Below are 24089 nucleotides of genomic sequence, written 5' to 3' on the forward strand. Positions count from 1 at the left end.
CTAGGGTGCCTGACCAAGGCCTCCAATGCCAAGCTCAGCCTGAGATAGCCGCTTTGGTGACCCCACACTTTGGCCGCCTTGCTTGTTATTCTCTGATGATAAGATCTGGGGACTTTCCATGTGCTAATTAATGGACAGGAAACCAGATGCAGGACAGGGAACAGGATCCAGTCATCCCCACCCTTGCCTCCTTGCATTGCTTCTCTCCCTTCCCCTTCCTGCCCCCACCCGCCCTCTCTCTCCTCCCCTCTCCCCTCCAGGTGGGTCACTGGGAGTGCAGCCACTGTGGCCTCTGTGACCACGCCCAAGGTACCTTCTAGAACAGGGCAAGTCATGTGAGGAATGACTGAGACTGACCACACAGGTTTTCTTCTCTCAGCCATCATCTGGCCCAAGGCCAAGGCCCTGGTCCCTGGTCCCACCCTAGCTTCAGCCTTCTGGAAAAGTCAACAGTTGGGACCACGTCCGCTAAGTTCCTGGAGGGCAGTGTTTTCCTTCTTTCCCGTATACCTTTCCAGAATTTCCAGTCAGTTCCACCAGGCCCTGACCCAGGGATTTTCACTCTTTTCTGTCTTTTTTGGCAGAAGGTTAGGGTTTCTTCCCCCACGTCATCCGCTCAGAGGTTGGGGCCGATTCACCCTGGGATTGAGCAGCTGGGGCGCGGGGCACGCTGGAGCCTAGACCTTAACTGGCAGGAAGAAGGTGGTTGTCTGTCGGGCCCTCACAGTCCCGTGGATGCCCTGCAGGGAATGTCTCAGCGGCGCTCCTGGGCCCAGCACCCCCCCCCCCTCGCCTATCTCGTGTCTCCGCCAGAGCCCTCAGTAGAAAGAATACTTAGCCGGACCCGAACAAGCATGACTTGGCTTGTATTCATTTTTGCCAGTTACCTTCTATTTATAGTACATGACCCTGGTTTGCCGCACAGAACGTAAAGTGCCCCTAAGCAAGAAAGGTTGAGAAGTATAAAGCGAGTGGACGGAGAGAAAAACAATGTGCAATTGATGAGGCAATACTCAGATGTATAAAAAGTTCCGAGACTGGCTGGAGCCTAGTGGGGGAGGGAGGGGACAGATGGCGGGAACAGAGACAGCGGCATCTCCCATCGTGGCCCTGCGACAGCCAGCGAGGAGAGGTTGGCTGGGCTCCCCTGAGCCCCAAGCCCCAAGCCCGGCCCTCCAGCGCTGCCCTTTCACAGGGGGAGTGGAAAAGGATGGCCACGGTTCTCTGCGATGAAAGGACAAGCATTCAGTGGACCAGCCTGTGGATTCTCAGCCCTGTGCTCCTCGCACTGTCCTTGCCTGCCTCCCCCAAGCCGACCCCTAGTGCCCTGGTGCCTCAGTGGCGTCAGAGAAATGGGGCTAGAAACTACACTTCACCTCGCTGCCGAGGGAGGCGTCGGCCCAGCTGGCTTCTTCCTTATCTCGTCATCACTGGGTGGCTTTTGCTCTGAAATGACTTTTGCCCTTAGCTCCTCCCAGCCGGTGCCGCTGTCCCAGGGAACAGAAGAGGAACAGAGAGGGGAAGTCACCTCCCCGGGCTCACACAGCCAGTCAGCGGCCGAGCTGAGCCGGGGCTTCCTTACTGGCACAAGTGTTTCTTCATCTGTACAATGGGTGCAATCCCACCAACTTCATGGAGGGAAACTGAGGTCCCGAGAGGTGAAGCGACTTGCCCGGCATCGCCAGTTAGCAAAGGCGCAGAGGCGAGATTAGAACCCAGGCCCGTTGGAGCTCCAACACTTTCCTTACCAGTTCTGCCTGCACCGCCCCCCGCCCAGCTCCTCCCTGGGAACCCCACAGCCCGGGCAGGTGGGGGAAGGGGGGATCTGCCCATTCGTTCACTAGTTATGTGGCCTCAAGCACATTCTTTCCATTCTCTGTGCCTGGTGGAGATGCTGTCGGAGAGGTGGGGGCCGTGATTCAGCAGTCACGAGTGCTCTCCCCTGTCCCCTCCTGCAGAGAAGAGCATTCCCCTTCGAATCCTCTACGAGAAATACTGTGACTGCCTGACCGAGTCAAACCTCATCAAGGTGCGGGGACTCCTCACTGAGCCGGCTGTCAACAGCTACCTGCTAGCTGAGAGGGACATCTATCTGGAGAATCCAGAAATCAAGATCCGGGTAAGGGCTTGGCTGGGCAGGGTGTGGGGGGATGGGCGGGGCCCCAGGACAGGCCGCCCACGCATGCACACGCCAGCATCCCTGCCATCTCAAGATCTCTGATGCCCCAGGCTTCCTCAAATCCTAACTTCGTCAAAGGAAAGCATCGTGAAGCCCAAAGAATTTGGGACTCAGACTTCTAGAAATGAATCCTAGAATCCCAGAGTGGTAGGGTGGTGGGATTTAGGGATCTCAGAACCATGGACCTTTGAAAGCTAAACTCCTAAGGTAAGATCCCCAGGCCCCGGGGCCCTGGTGGGGCAGGGAAAAGCACAGATCCTAGAACAAGGGAGGCACTTTACATATCGCCCCAAGTCGTGTGGAGCCTCGCTGCCGGTCTGTGAAGGAGACCTGGGCAGGTACCAATATCCATGTTTCCTAGATGAGGAAACTGAGGCACAGAGGCGGGGAATGATCATGCCAGAGCTCAGTCAAACAAGGAGCCAAATTGCAGCGAATGCAGAGATGGCCCAGCCGGGACACTGCCTGCCCTGGAGGGGCGCCGGGCCCCTCTCCCTCGGTGCTGCCCTTGACACCTGTCCTGTACCCTCTTCCAGATCCTGGGTGAGCCCAAGCAGAAACGCAAGCTGGTGGCTGAGGTGTCCCTGCGGAACCCGCTCACCACGCCCCTGTCAGACTGTATCTTCACCGTGGAGGGGGCCGGCCTGACCGAGGAGCAGAAGGTCGTGGAAATGTAAGGACCGGTCACTCCAGCTTGGGGGCCTGGGAGCACAGGGCAGGTGCTAATGGAGGGGGGGGGGCCGCCCTGCCCTATAGCTCCCTCCTCTCATCTCCCACACACCCGCGTGTCCACTCCCAACCCCCTTAGGGACACTTGCCACCCCTGCATCCTCTCTGAGCACCCACACCCCTCTAGCTGCTTTCCAGGCCTGTGTCTTCACAAACCTCAACCCGTAACACATTCAGTCACTAAGCGCCCGCCTCTGGACACACGGGTCCTCCATTCACCTTGAACGTGTACCCGTGTGCCCTTGTGGGTGAATCCTCATAGGGACATATTTGCATATGTGCACGTGAGCGTAGACACCGTATTTTTACTTTTCTGGTGCAACGTAACTGACACGCAGTGAATAACACAAATCACGGACGTACAGCTCAGTGCGTTTTCACACGTGTGGCCCGCCGAGCATACCCACTCTTACCCCCAAGCGCGTGTGCACACACACACACACACACACGGGCCCCTCTTCACGCGAGAGGCAGATGGCCCAGGCTCTTAGAGAGAGGAGAGCGGGGCCTGTTTTATTCTCATCAGCATGAAGCTATACGTGCACGAGGCTCCGTGCAAAGTTCTCAGTAGACACAGGTCATCCCTGGCCTGACCCCGCCACGGGGACCAGCCCGGGCCCTCCCGCCGTCCTCACCCTCTTGCTCGTTCCCTCCACAGCCCGGACCCCGTGGAGGCAGGGGAGGACGCCAAGGTGAGGGTGGACCTGGTGCCACTCCACGTGGGCCGCCACAAGCTCGTGGTGAACTTTGAGAGCGACAAGCTGAAGGCCGTGAAAGGCTTCAGGAACGTCATCGTTGGTCCCGCCTAGGGGCCGGGTGCCCGGCCCCACCTCAGCCAGCTGAGAGCCCCCAGCTTGACCCCGATTTTTGTTCCAAGCTAATGAGCAAAATTTGCCCCTTCTTGGGCCCCAGACCTGAGTCTGCGGGGACTCTTTGGAACGGAATGTATTCCTGCCTCCTCTTGTGGTTTCCCACCTCCCTTTACCTGTGAAGATTGTTCTGTGCCTCCACAGTGGGAGCCAAGACTGGCTGCCTGGGCCTGGGGTGGGGGAGGAGCGGGGACCCATGCCTCCCTATGCAGCCCAGATGCCACCGAAAAGCCACTGACTACCCATCCTATTGTTTGATTTACTCCGGCGCCCCTTGGAGCAGGCGAAAGAGAGACCGTGCCCACTGACCAGATCCCAAACGATGCACAGGCCCCAGGAGCCCTTGGGGAGACCCAGAGCAGGCACAGGTGGAGTCCCAGGAAAGGCCAGCCCCGAGTTCCCTCCACATCCCAGCAGGCCTGGCCCAAAAGTCCACCCCTCCCCCCCCCCCCACCGCCATCTTGAGGCGCCTACTATGTGCCGGGCACGCCCTGTCTTGCTGATGCTCACGCGGCTCCCAACCCATTTAATCACCACGGGAAATCACCGAGTGGGAACTGCTTTCTTGACCAAGAGACTGGGGCCCAGAGAAGGGAGGAGGCCCATGCTGCACCAGTGGGGTATTTGCAAGGCTGGGGAGTAAGAAGACTCTGGGACAGAGCCCAGGACTTCTGACTCTGAGTCCGGCCTCCCGTTCACGGTGCCAGCGCTGACCTGAGAATATCAAAGGGACCATTTGGGACCTGATCCAAAAGGGTGCAGTTGGGGTGAGGTGCGGAGGAGAATTGGAGGGGTCTGAGTCCTAGGTTTGAGCCCCAAGTTCAGCCAGCCGCTGCCTTCCCTCTCTGGGCCTCAGGCTCCTCCCTGGGCGATGGAGTGGCTGCACCAGCTCCTGTGCAAGATTCCGGAGCCTTACAGGACCGAGCCTTGCAAATGATAGCAAGCCCTACTCCCTGGCTCCCCGGAGCCCGAGGCCACCAGATGTCTCGGAGTGTGAAACCCTGACCATGACCACCTCCCCGCCCCCAGCCCTGCCTGGGTCCCCCGTCTGTGCCCAGGCACCTTCCTTCAGACCACAGTTTTGGGGAAAAGAGCCCCAGGGGCCCCTGTCCTACCCACGAGCCTGCACACTGCAATGCCTAGACTTCACGAGAGCCTTAGCTGCCTGTGCTGGTCACTAACCGACAAGGTTCGCATCTCAGCTGCCACCTTCTGGCAGGGCTAGGGCCCAGGAGTACAGCCCCTGCCCTGAGGAAGCTCCCAGAGCCCATGAGCTGTCATCTCTGGCTTTATCCCCCACTCTCTCCACGTGACTGGGCAGGAAGAGGAACGAGGGAGAATTCTCTATCTGGGGCGCGGTCACAGCCTCCAGGGCCCGGAAAATCCCAGCGAGGGACTTGGAGAAAGTCATGCTGTTGCACACGGAACTTTCTGCTTTGCATAGGAAAGAAACACAAAATGAGCCGACATATCTATGTTCTCACAAATGTGCCTCTAATTCTCTTTGGTTTTATAAACACTTTAGGGTTCCAGGCAGGCAGTAGATATGCTTTTGAGCCACAAAGACTGAGCACTGAAATAAAATAGTTTACTTTGCACATTCAAACAAGGTCTGGTCTGGTTCTTTTACACTTTTGAGGAGGGGAGGTAGGTGAAGTCACTCGCATTGCGACCAGCCACCTCCTGCCTAGGAACCTTTCCTCGGTCTCGGCCCCTCCCCCAAGTCTAAACTTGACGGGCATTCGACGTTCTACCCAGTTTGGCTCTGTCTCTAGCTTCTTCTCCCAACAAATCATGTTTGGGTCACGATAAACTTCCCAAAGCCCTCAAAAGACCCTGTGCACCTGTCAACCTCTTAGCTTTGGCATGGGTATTCCCTGAGCCTGGGGTGCCCTTCTTCCTTAGCCATCTGGCAAACTCCTACTCATCCTACAGTGCTCAACACCAAAGTCACTTCTTCTATGAAGCCTTCTTAGATTTCTTCTCAGCCTCCCAGAACCCTGGAATATGAACCAATTCAAACATTCATCACAGTGAATTTTGGTTCCATGTTGGTCTATCTGTCCCCCTCCTCATCCTATCTGAAGTCTATCTCTCTCTCTCTCTCTTTTTAATGTTTATTTTTGAGAGAGAGACAGAGTGAGAGTGGGAAAGGGGCAGAGAGAGAGGGAGACACAGAATCCAAAGCACAGAGCCCCGTGCGGCGCTCGAACTCACAAACTGCGAGATCGTGCCCTGAGCTGAAGTCAGCCGCTTAACCGACCGAGCCACCCGGGCGCCCCTGAAGTCAATCTCTTAAATGGACTCCGGTGAATGCTGAATTGATAAACTGATGTATTTCAACTCAGTTCCCGTAGGACCGGTGCTTATTTCCAAGAGAAATATCATGTGGGCCACAAACGCAAGCCATGTACGCAACGTAAATTTTTCTAGTGGCCACGTTAAAAAGAGTGAAAGGAATCAGGTAAAATCTGTCTCAATAGTGTATTTTATTTAACCTAGTATGTCTGAAATATTATGCCAACATGTAACCAATCTGAAAAATATCCGTGAGATATTTTACCTTCTTATTTGCACAGTAAGCCTTTGAAATGTGGTTTCTATTTTACACGGACAGCCCAGCTCAGTTTGGACTGGCTGTGCTTCAGGTTCTCGAGAGCCACAGGTGGCTTCTGGACTGTGATTCCGAAAGTACGGGAACTTGGTCACCCATCTCATTCCCCACTGACCAGCCGCTAATAAACGTTTGTTGATTGAAGAAGCGATAGACGACGGTCTCTGCCCCTAGGGGATGCGTGTTGAAACGCACAGGAAGCGCCTAGAAGAGAAATCGGAATGAAAACATGACATCACACGTTCTGGGTACTGACTCCTTCTGTCCCTTGAAAACTAAAACTTGTTCCGGCCTAGACGGCCTGAACGTTTTGTCAGTTAGTGACCAGCTAGAACACAGAAAACCGCTGGGCTATTTCAGGCTGAGAGGATGAGGGAAATCGGTTCCAAAGGCATCCAAAGTGCAGGAAGAGTAGAAGGGAGACGGACTGTTACAAGGCAGCTGCCATCCAGAACAGTCCGACGCCCCCAAGCCAAGCGGGCGCTCACCACCTACTTTCTGGAGGCGCTCTCACCGCGGCCCTGGAACCAGTAGAACTGATGGGAGTCTGTGAAGTCCGCTCAAGTCGGCCCGGCCGTGGCGGGAGGTAGAGGCAGGCTGGCATCTCTCATCCTCCTGCCTTCTCCCCGCTGGCAGATCCCATCCAGAAACTTGCTGGCAAGGGGCTCTGGAAAATATCACGTTCAGGCTTGCAGCCCCCACCGGATAACAGATGGCCAAGCCGGGGGGTGGGGGGGTGGGGGGGGGGATGGAGTGGAGCCGCTGATGCCTATCAGCTGTTCCCTCTGCTAAGAAGAGCTTTACCATCATCTCTGCCGAAGGAACTCTTAATCAGCCTACAGAACCCTGCTCCAAGGAGGCCTCCTCTGTGAAGTCCTCCTGGACTGTGGCCAATGGCCTCAAACTCTGGTTCCCCGGGGTGTATCATAGGTAGCTTTTGCAATACTTGGCAGCCCGGGTTAGGAACAGCCGTTCGAGTGCCCGGCCCATGTTCTGGAGCACCCCAAGAGCAGAGTCAGGGCATGCTCCCTACAAGGGGGCCACCGAGTGGACTCGGGACTGTCGACTAGGCCTCCCTCCTGAAAAGCAAAGGCAAGGTGCCTCGGCAAAGCCGGCCGGTGCTGAACAGATTCAGAGGCCTCTCCCGACCAGGCCCCCGTGCCTGTCCCACCCCTGAGAGCTCACTAGCCACGAACCCAGGAAGGAGGAAGGCCCTGCTGTTCGTGTAGGCCCATTTAACAGACAAAGCAGATGATCCTGAGATCCGGCTCCCCAAACCAAGGGAGGCATGAGTCTGGGTCCCTACAGTCCAATGCTGGGCACCGCGCCACGGCAGCTCATAGCCCTGGGGTCGGAGGCCTGGGCTCCGGAGTCAGACGGACGCAGCATCAAAGCCTGACTCTGCCACAGATGTCACGGTGTGGTTTCGGGCAGGTTCTCGGCCTCTCTGTGTCTCCACTTTCTTCTCTGTCGAATGGGGACGAGAGGGGGTGTGCTCTCCCGAGCAGTATGCAGGCTCAGTAAAATTGTGCCCATAAAACAGCTGGCTCCCAGCACATTATAATCCTGACAGCCAGCTCTACTCCAGGGTCAGGAACCTTCACGTGCACGGAGTTATTTCCTCCTCAAACAGCCCCAACCGGATGCTGCCCCCATTCTACAGGTTTTATGGTCACAGAGATTGGACTTGAACCCGGGCAGCCTGCCTTCCCCAGGACACAGCCTGGCCCAGAAGAGGCCTCATCTGTACCCAAACCCTCCCTTCCCACAGTGTTCCAGGACGAATGCAGCAGAGCCCTTCACACGAGCCCCCACGGTCCTCAGCGGGGATCTGATTGGGTTCATCTTCCCACCCGGAAAAGTCCCTCTCCTCTCCAGCTGCTCTTGCTTACCTTGGATGCCTGCCAGCTCACCCCTCAGGCCTCAAGCCGAGCCGAGAATAACAGAACTTTGAGAGAGTCCAAAAGGGAGGAGCCTCGGGAGGAGGGCCAGGCGGGTGCCTCCTAGAATCACACGCACCTTGGAGCCAGGACGGGTCAGCACGTACCCTCTCCCGGCCTCCCCGCTTCCCTCCCCCACAGGCCTGGGCAGATACACAGACACACACGCCGGGGAGACTGTGAAGCCTGGAATTCTGTTTCAAGAAGAAAAGCCCAAAGAGGTTCATTAAAAGCAGAAGCGATGAAAAAAAATGACGGTTCGCCCAGCCTTGAGGACAGGGGATCTATAACGACACCCAACAATACAATGAGTCTCACAGACCTCAGGTTGAGCAAAAGAAGTGACCACAAAAGACCGTGAGCTACGTAGCTGCGCTCACATGAAGTTCATGAACGGGCGGAACTCTTTTCCCTGGTGGGGCAGACTGGACTAGAGCGCAAGCGCGATGGGGGCGGGGGTGCGCGTGAGGATGGGGTTTCGATTTCCTTCATCCGGGCGCCGCATACACAGGTACGTTCACCTATGCACACGCACCAGTGGTCTTTTTGCACGTAGGGCTTACTTCGATAAAAGTTCAAAGAAACACAGCGCTCAAAGATTCTAAAATTAAGTCCAAAGGGGGATGGAGAAAAGGGACTTGGCCTCCTGAGTTCTCTCTTTTTCTTCTTCCAGGAGACGAGATGCCAGTAGGTATACCTCCTGGGGCGATTGCGAGGCTTAAGCAAGATGCTTCGTGTGTAAATACAAGACTGTCGGGGCGGGGATCTTGTGTGTCTCCTTTGCTACGAACAGTGCGTGGCCCCTCAGCCATCGAGGGGAGTATTGAATGCGTGGACGTAAGCTGTGCTTTTACGATCTCAGCTAATCCTCAGGATGGACCATAGACATTACCATCCGATTTCCCAGAGGGGGAAACTGATTGAGAGATGTACAATAGCTTACTCGGCGACCTAGCAAGTTGATGGCAGAGCAGGAGTTAGAATCCAGTTGGCTCTCCCGTGCATCCTACGGAAGACTCTGAAAAGTGGAAGGGAGGACTTGGTCCCCAGACCCCGGACACTGGAAGTGGCAAGCCTCCCCGCCGTCACCACTCCCCCCCCCCCCCCCCCCCCCGCCCCCAAGGTCTGAGAAAGCCAGAGCCAGAAGCCTGAGCTCATAACCACAGAGTTACCACAGGACCCAGCAATTCCCCTCCTTGGTATATACCCAAGAGAGCTGAAAACATGTCCACGCAAGAAGTTGTGCATGAATGTTTACAGCTGCATTGTTCACAATAGCCAGAAAGTGGAAAGAACCCAAATGCCCATCAACTGATCAATGGATAAATAAAATGCGGTAGCCCCCCACGGTGGACTGTTGTTTGACCAGAGAAAGGAACCGAGTCCCCATAACATGCTACAACACGGATGAAACTTGAAAAAACACTTGCACTTGGCTCAGTGCAAGAGGCCAGTCACAAAGACCACAGGTCGTATGTACGACGTGCAGAATAGGCAAACATATGGAGACGGAAAATGGATTGGTGGTTGGTTGCCTGGGGCCGAGGGCATGGAGGGACTGTGGGGGCTGGGGGAGGGGGAGGGGGTTGACCCCTACAGGGTTTCTTTTTCGGAGTAATTATAGTTTGAAAAATTGATTGTGGTGATGGGTGGACAAGTCTGTACTAAAAGCCACTGAATTATATACTTAAAAAAAAAAAGTGAATTGCAAGATGTGTGAGTTATCCCTTCATCAAGCTATTTTTAAAAATAACGAACAATGAGGGGCGCCCGGGCGGCTCAGTCGGTTGAGCGTCTGACTTCGGCTCAGGTCATGATCTCACGGTTTGTGAGCTGGAGCCCCACGTCGGGCTCTGTGCTCACAGCTCAGAGCCTGGAGCCTGGTTCGGATTCTGTGTCTCCCTCTCTCTGCCCCTCCCCTGCTCGCATTTGTTCTCTCTCTCGTTCTCTCTGTCACATATAAAATATAAAAAAAAATAATAATAAAGAGCAGGGGGAAAAAAAATAAAGAAGGCTGAGACCCAGAATCGTAGACATGATTCTGATTCGGGAGGTCTGCCTGGATGAACTTGGGTAAATCTCTTCCCTCTCTGGGCCTTAGTTGCTCCTGCTGTCACTGGGGAGAGGAGGGAGTTGGAGCGGAGTTGTGCAGTGCCGTTGATTCGGGCATGTTATCACACTTTTCACAACAGTTGTCCAAGATTATGTCTGCTCGAGTTCGGGGTCTTCCAGAGGCTGGTAAACCCCTTAACCGTTCACTGGGGTCTTTGCAGATCATCTGAGCTCACCAGCGGCAGGCCACACTTCATCAATAGCCTTTATTTTATTTTATTTACTCATTTTGAGAGAGAGAGGGAGAGTCAGTCAGCAGGGGAGGGGCAGAGAAAGAGAATCCCAAGCAGACTTCACGCTGTCAGTGCAGAGCCTGATGCGGGGCTTGAACCTACAAACCGTGTGATCGTGACCTGAGCCCAAACCAAGAGCTAGAGGCTTAACTGACTGAGCCACCCAGACGCCCCCCATCAATATCCTTTAAAGATGACAGAGGAGATGCTTCTCCAAACATTGGTCCGGGCCACTGCTCTGTGTCAAGGATACCAGAGGCTCTAGGGGGACATCCCAGGTTCCCTCCATGCCACTAGTCAGTTCTAACTCCACACCAGCTCCTTCCAAAGCCATCCTGGAGTAGACAGACAGACAGACAGACAGACAGAAGGACCAAGGGGAAATATCACCCAGGCCAGTTGAGACAGATCTGCCTGCACTTGGGAAGTTAACTCCACTTACATATGGGGAAACTGAGGCACGGGTGGGTCATGCCCACAGTCCCAGAGCCAGTGACGGAACTGCCGTCTGTCCTCCTTCCACTCCTTTTGAACAAGCCTAAGTGCCTAGTGCGTGCTCAGCCTGCAGTGCTCACTGGACAGGATGAGAGATGCCCTGGGACCAACGCTGAGCAGCTCGCCCCAGAGTCCTGGCAGCGTGGCCCATCTCCCCCCTCTCTCTTGCTGTGTGACTTTGAGGGAGCCACTCTTTCCAGACCTCTCTGTCGCCCTGGGGCTCCCAATCGATGCCTAACCCAGAGATGTGGTTATGGAAGGGAACGGGTCTTGTAAACTGTAAAAGGCCATGGACGCAAAAGCCAACGGGAACTCTGGCCTCATGCCTGAGAAAGGCGAGATCCAGGGTAGGCGGCCGAGGCTCATTCATTCGATCAGTGCCTGCTGCAGGTGAGCAGGGGCGGCTGCTGCCTGCAAGGAAGGGGTGAAGAGAAACCTGGGTGCGGCGGTGGCCTGGAGACACCTGGATGGCTGTGAGATACAGAGGAGAGACAGTCACTCAACATCTTCGTCGCCCCTAATACATGCCAGGTACCCCATTGGGACTAGAGACACAGCAGATCGATGTGTCCTGTGAGCACTCAAGCCGATCGGCAGTGTGAAGTGAGATGTGCCGGAAGGAGAGAACTAAGGCTCGTGATGATGGGGCCATCCTGACGATCCTAGAACAAGGGTGCCGAGCGCCCTTTCGAGTGCATTACTTGTATTAACTTGCCGGGTCCCACAGGTGGGAGCTCGCGTGGCCTGCCCCGCTCTGCAGGTGAGGAGACTGAAGCCCAGAGAGGTTGTGTGACGTGTCCAAAGTCATACAGCTAGATAATGGTGGAGTTAAGGTCAACCACGCAGGCCAGGGCCACAGCAGTTGCTGCTAGCCTCCCTGTTGTCCTCGGTCTCATCACGTGGACCCACCAAATGAAGGCAGAGAAGGCCCCCTGAGAAGCTAACGTGATCCTGAGGAGATCCTAAGTCTAGATCCTAACGAGGAGTCAGGCTGGGAAAGGGTAGGAGAGGGGCGGGGCTTCTTTCCTAGGAAGCGGGTGACGCCTAAGCTCCGGGACCCTTGTTCACAAAAAGTTCTTGTGCAGCTGTTGTTCACTCCAGGCAGGGAGGGGATCCAGGTTGCTATCAGGAAGCACTTTAATCTAAGCATTTCTGGGAAACGGCCTCAAAAAAATCTCAGAAGAAAGGAATTTGAAGCTTGAAAGCCTCCAGAAATTTGTTATGATTTCTTTTCCCATTCTTAATAAATGTTCACTTTGGTACCCAATTTTATGTCCAAAATTCTATTTTATGTTCTTTTTCTTAAAGACCATCCCCTCAAGTTAAAATGAAAACTACGATGTGATAACACAGCCTACTCACCAGAATGGCTCAAGTGAAAAAGGCTATATGTGTATATAGTATCTCTATTTATACATTATACTACACACACACACACACACACACACACACACAGTGTCCGTGAAGATATGGAACAAGAACTTTCCTATGTAACTGGGAGAGCAGTGGAAATTGGTATGACCACTTTGGAAAAGTATTTGCAGTATCTTCTCTCTTTCTTTCTTTCTTTAAAAAATATTTTTTTTTATGTTTATTTATTTTTGAGATAGAGACAGAGCATGAGCGGAGGAGGGGCAGAGAGAGAGCGAGACACAGAATCTGAAGCAGGCTCCAGGCTCTGAGCTGTCAGCACGGAGCCCGACGTGGGGCTCGAACTCACAGATCGTGAGATCATGACCCGAGCCGAAGTCGGACGCTCAACCGACTGAGCCACCCAGGCACCCCTCCCCCCCCTTTTTTTTTAATGTTTATTTACTTTTGAGAGAGAGAGACAGAAAGAGCACAAACCGGGGAGAGGCAGAGAAAGAGGGAGACACAGAATCCGAAGCAGGCTCCAGGCTCTGAGCTGTCAGCACAGAGCCCGACGCGGGGTTCGAACTCATGAACTGCACCATCATGACCTGAACCGAAGTTGGACGCTCAACCGATGGAGCCACCCCGGCGCCCCTCTTTGCGGCATCTTCTAAGCTGAACGCTCATTTTTCCCAATGAGGCAGTAATTCCTCTCCCGGACGTTTACCTAATGGAAATGAGCCTGTGTGCCCTCCAAAAGACATGTGCGAGAACGTTTTAATTGTTTTTCATAATATCTCAATGCTGGAAACAACCTCAAAGCCCCACATGAATGCGACAGATACATAAATGGGGGTGTAGTGGCTCTAAGGAGTAGCGTAGGGGTGAGAAGACACGAAGTACGGCCACATGTCACAGCTCACTTGAATCTCACAGACGTGTGAAGCAAAAGATGCCAGACACAAGATACGCACCGAATGATTTCATTCAGGTGAAGTTCAACACCAGGCAAAACTCCTCTATAACGTGAGAAGTGCTTAGCATTAAGGGATGGGTAATAACTAGAAGGGACACAGGGGGTGGGTGTCTGCTTTCAGTAATGGTCTGATTCTGGAGTTTGGTGCCATTTGACGTAGGCGTGTTCAGTCTGGGGAAATTCATTGTACTGTACGCTTATCATGGGTGATTTTTTTTAACGTTTATTTTTGAAAGAGAGAGAGAGAGCTAGCACAAGTGGGGAGGGGCAGAGCGAGAGGGAGACACAGAATCAAAGCAGGCTCCAAGCTCAGAGCTGTCAGCACAGAGCCCGACGCGGGGCTCGAACTCACAAACCGTGGGATCATGACCTGAGCCGAAGTCGGACGCTTAACCGACTGAGCCACCCAGGTGCCCTTATGCATGACTTTTCTATATGCGTGTTATATTTAATGACCCTCCCCTCTCCTACACACATAAATGTAAAAGCTTCAAGCTCTTTAAAACTTGCACCTGCCCTTGAGACCAGAGAAGGATGTATCCTCCAGCAGCCATTGCTCCCGGAGAGGTGTGAGCAGTGGGTGGTAATGACTTCCTTGATGCTTTAGAAAAGTTCCCTCCAGGGGCGCCTGGGTGGCGCAGTCGGTTAAGCGTCCGACTTCAGCCAGGTCACGATCTCGCGGTCCGTGAGTTTGAGCCCCGCGTCGGGCTCTGGGCTGATGGCTCAGAGCCTGGAGCCTGTTTCCGATTCTGTGTCTCCCTCTCTCTCTGCCCCTCCCCCGTTCATGCTCTGTCTCTCTCTGTCCCAAAAATAAATAAACGTTCAAAAAAAAAATTTAAAAAAAAAAAAAAGAAAAGTTCCCTCCAGCCTCCCAGGCGGTTGGAAATGGGATGGGGGTGGGGGGGTGGTCCAGTGAAGGGGGAAGGGCAGAGAAGTCTTCCTTGGTGGGGACCTGCAGGGCAAGGCAAGCATAGGGGAAGTGGAGGTGGGTGGAGAGACTGTTTGGGCACAGAGGAGACTGGACTCAAACAGGGGCAACCACTGTGAGGGGCTGAGGGGTAACGGGAGGGCTGGTCTCTGATCACTCCCCAAAGAGCCAGGCACCCTGGCAACACCAGGCCAAGCTCCACCCTTCATTCCTTCCCAGGCCTGGCCATCCCCGCTCTGGCAAACTCTGAGGGGCCCACGGCCGGCTCCTGGTGGCCACTCAGACCCTCACGGTGCTGACAGTTTGTCTCTCTTTGGCCATGACTCTGGTTGTTCTTTTTCCTTGTCCCTGTGTTATTGATCCAAGCCTTCATGAGGCAAACTCCTCGGGGCAAACTTCAAGCTGGGCGATGTTATATCCTGCATCTCGAGGCCCCTGCTGGCCCTGGTGAGGTGGGTGGCACTAACCCACGTGATGGGTGAGGAAAGTGGGGCTTGATGAGCTGAGGCAACTTGGGGCCAAGATCACCCACCGAATGAGGAGCAGAGCTAGATTTGACAATAACCTACGTATGCCAAGCACAGTGCATGCATTCACTCATCCAGTCCTCACGATGACACAGTGGAGGAAGCTGCAGTTATTATCAGCCCCTCACAAAGCCTGTTTACGGAAGCCTTGCATCCGTGCGCAGAAAAGTGCACCAATCATAACCGCCCGGTGAGTTCCCACAAGCACCCACCCGTGGGACCAGCACCCAGGTTAACAAAATAGAATGACGGATACAGCACCAAAGCCACAAGTGATAAAAGAGAAAACGGAGGGACTGAGCTTCATACACATGTAACACTTTAGTGTTTCCAAGGACACCAGCAAAAGGGTGAAAAGACACCACGTAAGTTGGGGGACCTTTTGAAGTCATAGATCTCACGAGGGTCCAGTATCCAGAATGTATAAAGAACCCTCACAACTCAACCTTAAAAAAAATCAAATGACCCACTTTACAAATAGGCAAAGGATTTAAATAGGTCTCGGAAGAAGATCTATAAATGGTTAGTAAGCGCATGAAAAGATGCTCAACATCATTAGCCGTTGGGAATTGAAAATCAAAATCACAGAGATGCTAATTCACACCCACAGATGGCTATGACCAACAAGACAGATAATGACAAGTGTGACGACGATGTAGCGCGATCAGAGCCCTCCCAGGCTGCTGCTGGAAGCATAAAATGGTGCGGCTAGCTTTGGAAAACAGTTTGATAGTTCCTCAAAAGGTTAAACATAGTCAACATTTGACTCATCAATTCCCCTCCTACTAGAGTCAGAAAATAAAAACTTACGTCCACACAAAAGCTGAACACAGATATAGCAGCATTATTCCAGTGGCTAAACAGTAGAAATAACCTAAATGTCCATCAGCTCACGAATGGACAATGTGGGACATTCATATAATGGAATATTATTCAGCAACCAAGAGGAATATGGTGCTGATACATGATACGGCATGGATAAACCTGGTACCCTTTAGGCTAAGTGAAAGAAGCCAGTCATAAGAGATTATGTACTGTATGATTCCATCTATATAAAATGTCTAGAATAGACAAATAAACAGAAAGTAGAAGAGTGGTTGCCTAGGCCCAGGACGTGAGCGGGGGAAGAAGAGGGGTCAAGAGTATAGGGAGTCACTGCTAAATGAGTACTGTCTTTTTTGAGGAGGATGAAAATGTTCTCAAATTAGATTACGGTGATGGCTGCACAACTCTTAAATATGCTTTAAAACCATTGAATTGTACACTTTAAGTGGATGAACTTTCTGGTGTATAAATTATATCTCGATAAAGCTGTTTAAATCTAAAAAGATACTCTATGCCTTTATTCGCGCTGCTCCCATGCCTGGATTGCCCTTACCTTCTCCTATTTCTCTGAATGTCTAAAAATAACTGGTTCCCAAGGCCCAACTCAAATGCCATTACAAAGATTGTCTGGACCCATTCCCATCAGACGTAATTTCCCTTTCCTCTGAACTCTCGTGGCGATTCCCATCATTCACTCAGAGATGATTTATAAGGCACATATCAAGTATCTGGCACTTATTACGTTTCAAATGATTGTTTAAGTACCCATCTCATCTCTGCTACTATACTGTAACCTTTTGGAGAGAGGAAATTGTATCTTGTTCCCTTCTGTGAACTCAGAACCCAGCCATGTGACTGGCACACAGAGGCACTCAAGGAAGTTATGTGGAATTCATTCTAAATTTCCTTTTCCTCACATCACCCCTCCCACCAGGAAGCATAAGGACATAAAATGGTTGAAAGTAAAAGGATGGAATAAAATATAGCTTGCAAAAGAATTGTTCCATGACTATATTAACATCAAATAAAAGAGGCTTTGTTGCTAAAAGTATTACCAGAGATGAGAAGGACGCTGTACAATTATAAATGTTTTAATAAGCTATTTTAATTTTATAAGCACCTAGTGACAGTTTCAGAATGTGCAAAACAGAAATTGGCAGAACTATTAGAAATAATCAAATCCAAGTCATAATGGAAGATTCGTTATACCTCTCTCAGAATTTGATTCTCAGAACACGGAAGCAAAAAGTCAGTGTGGATATAGAAGATGTATATATCAGATAGGAATAGGTTATGCAGCAGTAACCAAAAAACAACAAAGATTTATTTCTTACACAAAGTGCAGCCATCAGGCAATTCTTCGGGCAGATCTCCTCTGTGCAGCGACCCAGGGATCCAGGCATCTCTCAACCCATGCCTCTGTCATCTCAATGTGTGGTTTCCACAGATGCTTTTAAAGAAGAAAAATCATGGAGGTAGCACACTGGCTCTTAAATGCCTTAGCCCGGAAGTTAAACATATCACTTCCATTCATATTGCTTAAGCTCGAGCTGGTCGCATGGCCTCTCTTATCTCTAAGGGTATAGAAAAGCGTAGTCTCCCTATATCCACCCCGAAGAAGAAGAATCATATAGGAGTGAGCATTTATAGTCTTTACTCAAAGGGTTTAACTAACATGATGAGCAGACTTGACCTAATGGGTGTGTATAAATAGCTGCGTCCAACACCTTATTTTCAAACACATAAGACAATTTACAAAATTTGACTATAACCTGAGCTATGAAGCTAGTCTCACCAAATTTCAAAGAACCAAAAACACATAGAGCATATTATCTAAACAGTTACTCCTTATAACTGATGTAAATCAATAACAAGATAATTAGAAATTCTCCATATGCCAGAACATTTAAATATACTTCTAAATAACCCATGGGTTAAAAGAAGAACTGATAAAGGAAGCCAGAAAGTATTTTTAATCTATTGATAATGAAGAAAAGTCATGCCAAAATTTGTAGGTGTGGGTAAATCAGTATGTAGAGGGAAATTTATAGTCTAACATGCATATGTCAGAGAAGAAAAGAATCTGAAAACTGATAAACATCCCCCCAAGATGTTGGAAAAAGAATATCAAAACAAATCCAATAAAAGTAGGAAGAAGTAAATGGTAGAGGCAAAAACAGAAATTAATAAGATAAGAAAGCAAAGATTAAAACAGAGCTAATCCAACAAAGTCAAAGTTGGTTCTTTGAAAAAGACAGTCAAATTGACAAAATCCTGAATGAAACTTGTCTAGAGAAAAACACAAATGGTCCCCCCACGCTCCCCAATTTTAGGAATAAAAAGTGAGACATCACTACAGATACTGCCAACATTGAAGAAAAAAAGAGGATGTTTTGAGCAACTTTGAGTCAATACGTTTGAAAATTTAAATGAAACAGACAACATCCTAGAAAGACATACCAATTTTGACTCAAGACAAAATAGAAAAGCTACATAATTCTCTAACAGTTAAGGACATTGAACCAGTTGTTAAAATCCTTTTCCATATAGAAAACTTCTGCTCTGGGTGGCTCCACTGACAAGTCCTATCCAACATTCAAAGAAGAAACTATTTTCACTTTTGACAATCTCTTCCAGAGACTAGAAAAAGAGTGAATAATCTCCAGTTCATTTTATTGGGTTAAGATAACCTGCATACCCAAACAGGACAAAGTATGGCAAGAAAGAAAAATTTTACTCATATATAGAAATGAAAACTCACCGATAAAGTGTTAGCCACAAAAACTCAACAACTCACAAAAGGATACCACAACTGAAATGGACTAATCCCAGCCATACAAGGTTGATTTAACATTAGAAAATCCAGTAAGGTAATTCAGCACATAAACTGATTCAAGGATGAAAACCTACATGCAGAAAACGACTTGATAAAAATTTAACTTATTCGTGATTTAAAACTAATTTAAAAAGGGTGGGGGCACCTGGGTGGCTCAGTCGGTTGAGCATCTGACTCTTGATTTCAGCTCAGGTCATGATCTCACGGTTCATGGGACCAAGCTCTGTGTTAGGTTCCACGCTGACAGCGTGGAGCCTGCTTGGGATTCTCTCCCTCCCTCTCTCTCTGCCCCTCCCCTGCTTGTGTGCACTCTCTCTCTCTCTCTCTCAAAATAAATAAATAAACATTTTTTTAAACTAATAACAAATGGGAAATTGTGAACAGAAAGGAACTTCCATAATTTGGTAAAGATTATGTCTGCAGCTAACATCGTAAAATATTGCAAGTTTTCCCTTTGGAGATCAGAGGCAAGGCAAGGATGCTCGTTGCACCCGTTTACTCAACAACCACTGGCAGTCTTAGCCAGTGTGGTAAGGCAAGAAAAAGAAATAAAAGATGCAAGACTTAGAGAAGAAACAAAACGGTCATCTTTTCAAAGTAACGTAATTGTGTATAGAGAAACTTCCAAATAACCCGCAACTACGTTGTTTAAATTGACCACCAAGTTTGGTATTTTTATTGGATACAAAGAAAAGTATGTATCTATACAACAAGCCACTGAATTATTGAATGAAGCTGCTGGTGGGAAGGTTTGTAGAAGTTCTTCTGAGCACTGAGAGATGAACCTATGGGAACAGGCTACTCACTCCATATGGGAGTGAGCTCCGCATTTCCAGAAGGGTGGTTCAAGCAGGAACAGGATGGTGTTGGGAAAAGAATTTAGGCTCATTGTGAGAGGTTTGAGAGGTCCCTCACCAGACCGGGCTGGGCCTCAGTTCTTTGCACAGTCAGTCCTGGAAGGTGGCTTGTCTTCTTTCTGTCTGACTCCTCGCTCTGTCAGCTTCATCCCTTTGGTACACTGGGTAAAACGAGCCAGGATTTACGGCTCCGGGAAACGTGTGTAACAGTTCATAATCTTATTATTGTCCACTCCCCCCTCCTAGGCTCTGCTTTCAGAGAAAACCCACAACAGTTACTTCTCTTTCTCTTCCCCCTGCTCCTGCCCCACCAGACGTCTCTTCCTAGTTCAAGTTCTCTGGCAGAGGGCACGGGTCTCCTGAGTCTGGCGACTGTTGGGCTAGGAGCTTCTCCACAAGCACAAACTCAAGGGAGGTGATTCTGTTCAAAGCCTTTAAAGGCTCCCTACTACCTAAAGTCATGGGTTTTTTCCCGAACACCACAGACCCCGTTTGTAAAGTCAAATCCTTCCTTGCCGACCCCACCACACAGAGCTACGCGCCCAGCATTGAGCTAAGGGTTTTGCCTGTTCGACTTCGCGGAGTCCTCATGGATCCCCATGAGGCAGGGCCTATTATTAGCGCCCCAGGTCACACGGTACGTGGGGACTTGGGACCGGAACATTCTCAGTTCAGACCACCCATTCTGAAACACCGTGCTACCTGGTTGGTTTGCTTTGGTTTTTGTAACTGTTGTTCAAATGAAATTTTGCATGGTCCTTTCATGGCACAACCTGGGAGAGGATTGTTTTTGCTGGAATCAGGGTGGGGCCCTGCCTCTTCGGCTCCCCCACCTCAGCCCCTGAAGCAGCTCCCCTAACCACTAAGGCGACAAATCCCTCTTCCTCAGGACGGGGCCACCAAGGGGGCAGAGTGGATATACACACACTCTGGAGACAGACTGGCAGGTGCTTTCCCCCTCCAGCTACCTCGGACCTTGGTTTCCTCACCTGCAGAGGAGGGGCTCGTAGGCATTCCCACTTGGGCAGGGTTCGCGGGAGGGTGAAACAAGATGGTGAATACAAGGGCCCATCACCCAGGAGGGGTTCCATACACGTTGTGTGTGGTTACTGGCCATCCCTGGGGCTTGGGGTAGCCTCCTCGGCACCTCTCTCTGGACCCAACACAGCAGACCCCGGGGCCATGGGCTCTGGAAGATGCCGCAACGCAGGAGCTGAGGCAGCACTGACCCCTATTGGGGACGTGCAGCTAGTGCATCATGGGCAGATGTAGGGAAGCCAGGCGGTGAATGAATCCGTTTCCAGGCTGCCCCGGCCCCTCCAGGGCCCCTGCTCTGACAGGCACCACAGGAGAGCTGACGCCCAGCCGGCAGCAGACCCAAATGTTGGCTGGGCCACTAGATAACTCCGTGATGAACTGTCCCTCAAGCTGGAGACATTGACCTTGCTCCCAGCCTGGAGGCCCCGGGCTCTGCGGTTAACCCCTCCCTCCCCAGCTCCGGGGACGGGGAGGGCTGTGTCTATTATCCGTGGCTGTCTGACAAATCACCCTGAAATCCAGCACCTGGAAATAACAAATGATGATTAGCTCTCAATTTCTGTGGGTCAGGAACCTGCCAGTGGCTTCACTGGCTGGTTCTAACTCAAGGTTTTCCATGAGGCAGCAATCAAGGCGTCGGCCTTGGTGGGGGTCAGCTCAAGGCTTGACTGGGGGGCTGAGCGGATTCCAGAGTCAATTACACAGCTGTCAGCAGGCCTCCAAAGACCCACGTCCAAGTGTACCCACATGGGCGTCTCGCGAAGGCCGCCTCACACCCAGGCAGCTGGCTTCCCCAGCGGGAGGAATGGATAGAGCACCGGACAGGAGTCACAGTTCTTCTATAACCCAACCTTGTCCCCCATCGCTGCCGACATATTCTTTCTGCTGCAAGTCATTAAGTGGACCCCGCAGCCAAAAGGGACAAACACAAAGCTGTGAGAGCCCAGAAGGAGGGGATCGCTGGGAGCCGTGTCAGAGGCCGCCTACGTGAGGGGCCACTGCTGGGACAGACGTGGAGCTGAGGCCGGCTCGCCTTCGGGAGCACCTGCTCCGATGGCAAGGAGGGGGCCCCAACTCCTCCCTCCATTTTTCACCAAGTCCTGGGGACTCGAAATCCCAAAGAGCTCTCAAGTCTGACCTCTCGCTCTCTCTCGGCTGTCATGGCTCCAGCCAGGCCCCCCGTCGTGTCCCACCAGGATGTTGTCACTCCGTCACCACCTCCTCACTGGCTCCCCCATGTCTATTCTGCTCCCCTGAATCCCCACTCGTCCCTTCCACCATCCCCTTATCTCTTCCCAGCAGTACTCAGAGAAGCCTTTTCAAAACACAGGTGTGACCCTGTCTGTCCTTGCTTCTCACAGGCTCAGAGTGAAGACCCAAGTCTTCCCCGAGGGTGACAAGACTCTGCGGGGTCTGGCTCACCCCAAATCTCAACAGCCTCTGTTCACAGCAGCACTGGCTCCTATCAGTGCCTCGAATATGCCTCTGCCCTCTGGTCACTGGCTTTGTACCTTCCGTTCCTCTTGCAGGAATGTTTTCTTGTCACTTCCCCTAGTGAGCGCCTCATCACCCTGTGGACCCCGGCTCGAGTTCCTTCCCTGAAGAAGTTGTCCCCATCCCGCCCTGACGACGACGTCGGAGTCCCCCCACTGAAAACTTGTTCTCCTCTCACTGCTCCCTGCCAGGCACGCCGTTCCTTTACCTGGCTGCTCACTGCCTCCTCCAGGATGGTGCGAGCCATGACGGCAGGTTTTGCTAGAAGTATCTGTTGAGGGCTGGCTGGGTGGCTCAGGTGGTTAAACATCCGACTCTTGATTTTGGCTCAGGTCACGATCTCGCGGTTTGTGGGTTCAAGTCCCAAATCGGGCTCTGTGCCGACAGCGAGGATCCTGCTTGGGATTCTCTCTCTGCCTCTCTCTGCCCCTCCCCGCCGCCCCCCCCCCCCACCAAATAAATAAATAAACTTAAAAAAATTATCTGTTGAACTAAAAAAAAATGAAAGCCTTTGTGCAGATAACAAAACTATAACTCTGTGACATAATTCGTTGGAATCCTAGATCTCCAGGGCTCAAAGGGGGCTCAGAAACCAGCCAGCCAACCTCCTTCCTCATTCTGAAGGAGGAAACTGAGGTCCAGAGACGTGGAAGGTCTTCTTGGGCTCAGGATGAGTGAGAGCAGAGAGCTGAGAAGCTAGGCCACTGGTGTGACCGTCCACCTGCCATTCTCCATCTGTCATAAAAGCCCCACCTGCCTTCTATCACCATCTAAACTTCCCCACTGGTACTTCATGAATGTCAGCAGATCACCTCCATCAGCCCCAAGCCCTTGGCACAAAGATTCTGGAAGGCGCTGGGAAGGCCTCTTCTCTGGTAACTTCTTTTCTTAGCTTTGGAACTCCTTAGAGATGCACAGCCAGTCCCGAGGACAGCCATTCACCCCAAATGAACCACATGTCCTGCTTTTAAAGACTCTCCCTTTGGGTTCCTCCCGGGAAAACTGAGACCATTTGAACTATCTGGGACCTGAGATGTTCTGGGCCAATTCCAGAAGGGGAAACGGAGGCCAGAGTAGACCCGAGACTTTCCCAAGGTCACACAGGGAGGCAGTGGCAGGGCTGGGACCAGACCTCGGGCCTCCTCACTCTCCGGCCCATGCTCCCGTCTCCACAGCGAGCTACAAGTAGCTAGACAGGATTAACTTGAAGTCACCTGCAGGCTCTGAACTCAGGCCTACACATGCTTCTTGGAACAAGGATTCCTTTTCAGACCATGGTTGGCTTTGCAGAGTCCTGTCACAGGTCCTCAGCAGAGAAGAACTCTCTGCTTGCCAAAGTGGCCAACTGGCGTTCTAAAACCAACAGACACTCTAAAACAAGATGATATTGCAAACGCGCTGGTATGGCAGAAACCAAACGCACCGCTACCGAAAGAAATTTCCGACCGGTATTCAAATTAGCTGCCACCCTTCAAAAAAATGGGGAGATTTTTACGTGCAGATCCAGGGTTCCACCTTTTCTTAGAAAAATCAGACAATCTGGCCGTACTGGCTCTGCCTCCCGGCATGTTGACATTTAGCTAAACGGCGCATTGCCGAGTGCCTGCCCACAGCTGGCCAAATTGCTTCAGTTCCACTGCATCCCCGGCCTTGAAAGCATTTGAGTTTACAGCCTTTATGCTACTGGGTTTGAGAACCCCCTCTCCACGTATTGCCCACGTTAAGTGGTCACATAGGCACCGTTTGTTGCCTTCAGGGACAGATGGTGCACTACCAGTCCGTTCCATGGCTGGTCAAAGAGCTCTGGGGAGGAGGGAGAGCTTGATTTGAACCATGGCTTATCTGAATCCATGTATAACAGGCCATGCTATAATTTAATACCACAGCCTAACAAACGTGTGCGTGCCTCATAACCAGGATTCTCCATGCTTGTTTTGGCTGGGGCAGACAAGAAAGCCACTCCTAGGAATAACTTCACAGACTTCTGGCCATTGAAAGGAAGCCCAGATGCCATTGGATTATGGGCAAACTAGGGGCCGGGTCTGGATGTCCCTTTTGAAGTTCCAAGGGCAGCCACGGGCAAT

General features: G+C 51.5%; 1 protein-coding gene and 1 long non-coding RNA gene across 3 annotated transcripts in view; one reads left to right on the plus strand and one right to left on the minus strand.

Annotated features, from left to right (window-relative positions):
* The window catches only part of TGM2 (transglutaminase 2), a 33001-nt gene extending 27618 nt beyond the window's left edge, over positions 1-5383 (plus strand). Inside the window, exons 11-13 of the mRNA XM_045444633.1 lie at positions 1959-2119; positions 2716-2852; positions 3567-5383. Coding sequence (XP_045300589.1) covers positions 1959-2119; positions 2716-2852; positions 3567-3717 — 449 coding nt within the window. The 3' untranslated portion in view covers positions 3718-5383. The remainder of the gene's footprint in view (positions 1-1958; positions 2120-2715; positions 2853-3566) is intronic.
* On the minus strand, positions 5249-20872 carry LOC123580229. Of its 2 annotated transcripts, XR_006703195.1 has the most exons (4): positions 19423-20872; positions 17115-17230; positions 6341-6595; positions 5249-5777 (listed from the first exon to the last, which is right to left on the minus strand). It is a non-coding gene; the product is annotated as an uncharacterized LOC123580229 (long non-coding RNA). The 2 variants fall into 2 exon arrangements; XR_006703196.1 differs by lacking the exon at positions 5249-5777 and having other exon boundaries at positions 6310-6595.
* Between the last annotated feature and the right edge of the window lie 3217 nt (positions 20873-24089).

This window comes from Leopardus geoffroyi, chromosome A3 (genome assembly GCF_018350155.1).
Source record: "Leopardus geoffroyi isolate Oge1 chromosome A3, O.geoffroyi_Oge1_pat1.0, whole genome shotgun sequence".
NCBI classification, from domain to species: domain Eukaryota; kingdom Metazoa; phylum Chordata; class Mammalia; order Carnivora; family Felidae; genus Leopardus; species Leopardus geoffroyi.